Source organism: Sinocyclocheilus grahami, unplaced genomic scaffold (assembly GCF_001515645.1).
Source record: "Sinocyclocheilus grahami isolate Dianchi unplaced genomic scaffold, SAMN03320097.WGS_v1.1 scaffold413.1, whole genome shotgun sequence".
Classification (NCBI taxonomy): Eukaryota; Metazoa; Chordata; class Actinopteri; order Cypriniformes; family Cyprinidae; genus Sinocyclocheilus; species Sinocyclocheilus grahami.
This window is the reverse complement of record NW_015505592.1, coordinates 1,341,510-1,345,789: the sequence shown is the minus strand read 5'-3', so window position 1 is coordinate 1,345,789 and position 4,280 is coordinate 1,341,510. Positions and strand designations below refer to the sequence as shown.

Genomic DNA, 4,280 nt, shown 5'->3' with positions numbered 1-4,280 from the left:
TCTCTCTCTCTCTCTCTCTCTCTCTCTCTCTCTCTCTCTCAAATCATCAGCTCATCAGCTCAGCTTCAACAATGAACTGTGTTCCAATTATACATTTTATGTGTATACAGACATTTTTCACATAGCTATGAGAAGGGCTAAACATGGACGCGCATGCGGTTGCTGTACTGTATTAAAGCTTTCATCAGGATAAAACCGTATATTAGAAGCTAACAGAAGCCGTAGCATTTACAAATAAAAGCATATCTAAAAGTATGAGATAACAACAGACAAGAGTTCTACTCTCATCCACTTTTCATCCACTCAGTTTGATCAAAGGAAATGAGTGGCTTTGATGCCCCTCATATTTAATATTCTTTGTCCTTTTTGAATATTTATATCTCTCTTTTCTGAACCTCTTACTGAAAAGGACGAATGAATAACAAAGGTTATATTGAGTATGTGTGAGTGATGTGTTTTTGTTTATAGCCTCACCCTACCTTTATTTAGCTTCTCGGCTATGTATGTTTCTGTTTTCTGTTACTGTCAGTCACACTCGTCATACGCTTGACATCTAGAATTTCACTCCTGGTCAGTTAGCTGACTCGTCAACAGGTTAACTTCTACATTCAACCTTGGCTTTTAGGCTGCTGGACATCTCCCTTTTTTTAACAAATGTATGATGTGATGTATTTGTGTTTCTTTGTAGATGGAGGACCAAGCAGAACTTGGACTATTCCTTTCTAATGATGTATGCCGTGAACAAAGGGGTCTATTATGTCCAGGTAATCAAGTTTAAAGGTGAAGCGTGTAATGTCTGCACCACTAGCGTCACTGATCAGAATGAAAAATCGAATGACTTTTCAAACAGGGTCCCAAAACACTCAGAGCAACAGAGCAATGTTTTGAAAGCATCATAGTGTTTACACTTTGGGTAAAGCAACCTATGCATGGTTTGCTTATAGCTGTTTCTGCACAATAAACAAGCTAAAAACTGTAGAAAGTATTTTAACTCTGAAACGGTAACACTGTCTGTTTGATTGTCTAAACTATTTTCAACTTAATGTCTTTTAACAGCATTTGTGGCATGCTGTGAATCACCACAGACAATAATTGAGATGCCTAATAGATTGGTACCATATTGGTTGTTGGTTGATATAAATTATTATTTTAATTTTCAGTAGCAGTTAACACTGGAAATATTGGCTTCGATTGAATATTTAATTGTATATGTTAGTTCCCCTGCTTTTAAATATATATTATTATTTTGCCATTATCTTACGTAATCCTAAAGTTATTATTTTTTTAATTACTGATAATTTAATAACAGCAATAAATGTAATCTTCAGCACATCTCATACAGTACTTTATAATGCCTAAATTCACTCATGGTGTTTAAGCCTGTAGTTTTTAGTGTTGTGTTATTATTTTATTTATAAATTATTTTAAAAGTGTAATTATTTATACATTAATTTTCATGTATATTTTGTTATTGTTAAACTTGAAACTATTATAAAATCATTTTTGTTCATTGAAATAAAGCTGATATAAAATAACATAAATATTGGATGAAAAACTTAAAACACTTAAATGAAAAGAAAACCCTGAATAGTATATAAATAATACTGAATAATACTAAAATGCTAACACTGAAATCTGTGTTGTTGTTACATCACTTAGTTTAATAAATATTTTATTAAAAAAAGTTTAAAGTTTTGACATTTTTACTGATGTTTCATTATCTTCCTTTATGGTATTCCCACACGGTTACTAAGTTAAAGTTAACCAGCTTTACTTTTACTTCCAGTAGTTTAAAAAATGGCATGTAATTTTCTTTGCCATATTTTTGTTTATAGTTGCATTTTCAAAACAGTGTGATGGCTGCATATTTTAAATGATTATAAGCATATATTATATTTAAGTATATTACAGTTTCATTTACTTACACAGACTGGAGGTCGAATTAAAACTCTTATCTTTGCTAATTGACAGCATATCGTACTTAGACATGAAGCTGAGCAGTTGAGACCAGTGTTAAACTTAAAATGTTAATGAAATATCTTTTGATTGAATTGTCCGCTAACAGTCAGCTTCCCAGACGGTGCATATTTCAGTGTAGGTTTCTAGCTAGTGTGCCAGATCCCCACTGGAAGCTCTTCAGTTCAGACAGACATAAAGTACCCCAAAAGCTCTCTGCTCAGGGGTTGCCGTGGTAACTCATGTATCTGGATATACCCTAAAGACACACTTTGGCTCTTTAGCGGTTGTCATGGGAACATGACTTGGTGGTTTTGGGATTTCTGTTTTTATGAAGTGATAATGGTTTTACAGCTGGGAATATGATCAGGGGAAAGAATTTGCTACGGTTAGAGCAGCTGTACATGATCGCAACAGATTTAAATCGGCATAACACTCAACTTGACATCTCTTATTTGTTTCCCACTGCTGAACAAATAAACATGAAAAGCATAAAATGATGAAAAATATCAAACAGAAGTCTCTGCCAACCTGTTATTTTTGCGGTGTGCAAGATAGCAGCTGTAATGCTGTATGTTTAGTGCTCACTATCCAATGTCCACCTTTCAACTAATCTGTTGGAGTGAGCATTATGTGAATGAGATAAATTTAATAAATGTGTTTTTATATTTATACTTGTTTGAAATTGTTAAATATTTATCCAATATCACACATGAGAGTCTTTAACTTGTCATTTAACATCATACTTGTGAAGAGAGGCTGATTCAGTTGTTCTTGAATGAAAAGCTTTATTTTAATTTATTACATTTACACCACCTTTCGAATGTTTGGGATTAGTAAGATTTGACATTTTGAAAGACATTTTGAAAGAAGTTAATACTAGCAGTGAAGTGCTAATATGATCAAAAGTGACAGTAAAGAAATTTTTTGAACTTTATATTTATCAAATAATTAAGCAGCAAAAACTCTTATCAACACTGATAATAAGATTTACAGAGTGATAGTGATAGATCATAGAATGATTTCTGAAGGATCATGTGACACTGAAGACTGGAGTAATGATGCTGAAAATTCAGCTTTGCCATCACAGGAATAAATTACTTTTTAACATTTATTAAAATAGGAAATTTATTTTAAATTGTATCAAATAAATGCATCCATAGTGAGCATACAAGACTTCTTTCAAAAGCATTTAAAAAATTGCACTGACCCCAAACTTTTGAACAATAGTATGTTTTGTGTGTATTAAGTCTTTCTAATGTTAACCATGTTTTCCAAAGACAAAAAAAGCATCCCGTAATGTTTGTCATTCCACTTTCATGACTTTCTCATTCTCACATGCTTCTTTCATGTCTGTGTGTTGGACTGTACTGAATGTTTTCATTCCTTTTTTTTTTGGCTTTCATTTTTTCTTTGCCGTGCCAATAAATCTCTCTAGTGTCTCCATGTCTTTGTGCTCTCAATACACGCTGTGCTCTCTTAGGAGAGGGGAAAGGTATTGCTTTCATTTTTGGAACTCAAGTTACTTAAGGTTATAGGACAACATGCTTTAACTTTGGCTCTGTCCCAAATGGCACACTTCACATGCATTTGCGGTCTTGCGGACTTACAATGGCCACCGCATGCACGTGTCCGTTAAGTCCATGAGACCGTAGAGTGTCTCATTTGTCATTTTAGCTTTCAGAAGCCCTCGCTAGGCGAGCTCCGCAGCAGACTTTGTAGCGACTCATAATGTAATAACTGACAGTCAAAGCGGCATTACGTCACGAAATTGTGGACTCAGAAGAAGACAGCGAGGTGTTTAGGGTGCAATTTGGGACAGGGCCTTAGTGTTTTTCTGTGCTTTTGTGAGATTTCAAGAGCGAATGTGTGAAGTTTTTTTTTTTTTTCCTTCTTTCTCCAGGTTGATTGTTAGTTAGATGTGATCTTTTTAGTAGGTGCAGCTTGTGTCAAAGCAGATCTGGTTTATGAGCTGTTCTGTATGATTCATAACTGTTTCCTGTTGTTCTAACAGTTAGAGGATGACATCGTTGCCAAGCCCAACTATTTTGCCACCATGAAAAACTTTGCTCTACAACTCGCCACTGAGGACTGGATGATCCTTGAGTTTTCACAGCTGGGCTTCATTGGTGTGACTTCTATATTTTAAATATCTTATCAATATCTAGTCTATATAATTTGAGCTGCATAAATATTCACCCTCTGTGTCCCTCTGAAGAAAGAACAGGTTTAGAAAGACATAAGGGCGAGTAAATGATGACAGAATTTTCATTTAAGTTTTCTTTAAGACTTTCTTTTCATATATATATATATATATATATATA

The 4,280-nt window shown here is 34.0% G+C and overlaps 1 protein-coding gene across 1 annotated transcript in view; it reads left to right on the top strand.

Annotated features, from left to right (window-relative positions):
- The window catches only part of mgat4a (alpha-1,3-mannosyl-glycoprotein 4-beta-N-acetylglucosaminyltransferase A), a 60,010-nt gene that overhangs the window by 44,560 nt on the left and 11,170 nt on the right, over positions 1-4,280 (top strand). The window contains exons 8-9 of the mRNA XM_016232572.1: positions 689-764; positions 3,971-4,085. Of these exons, the coding sequence (XP_016088058.1) occupies positions 689-764; positions 3,971-4,085 (191 nt within the window). The remainder of the gene's footprint in view (positions 1-688; positions 765-3,970; positions 4,086-4,280) is intronic.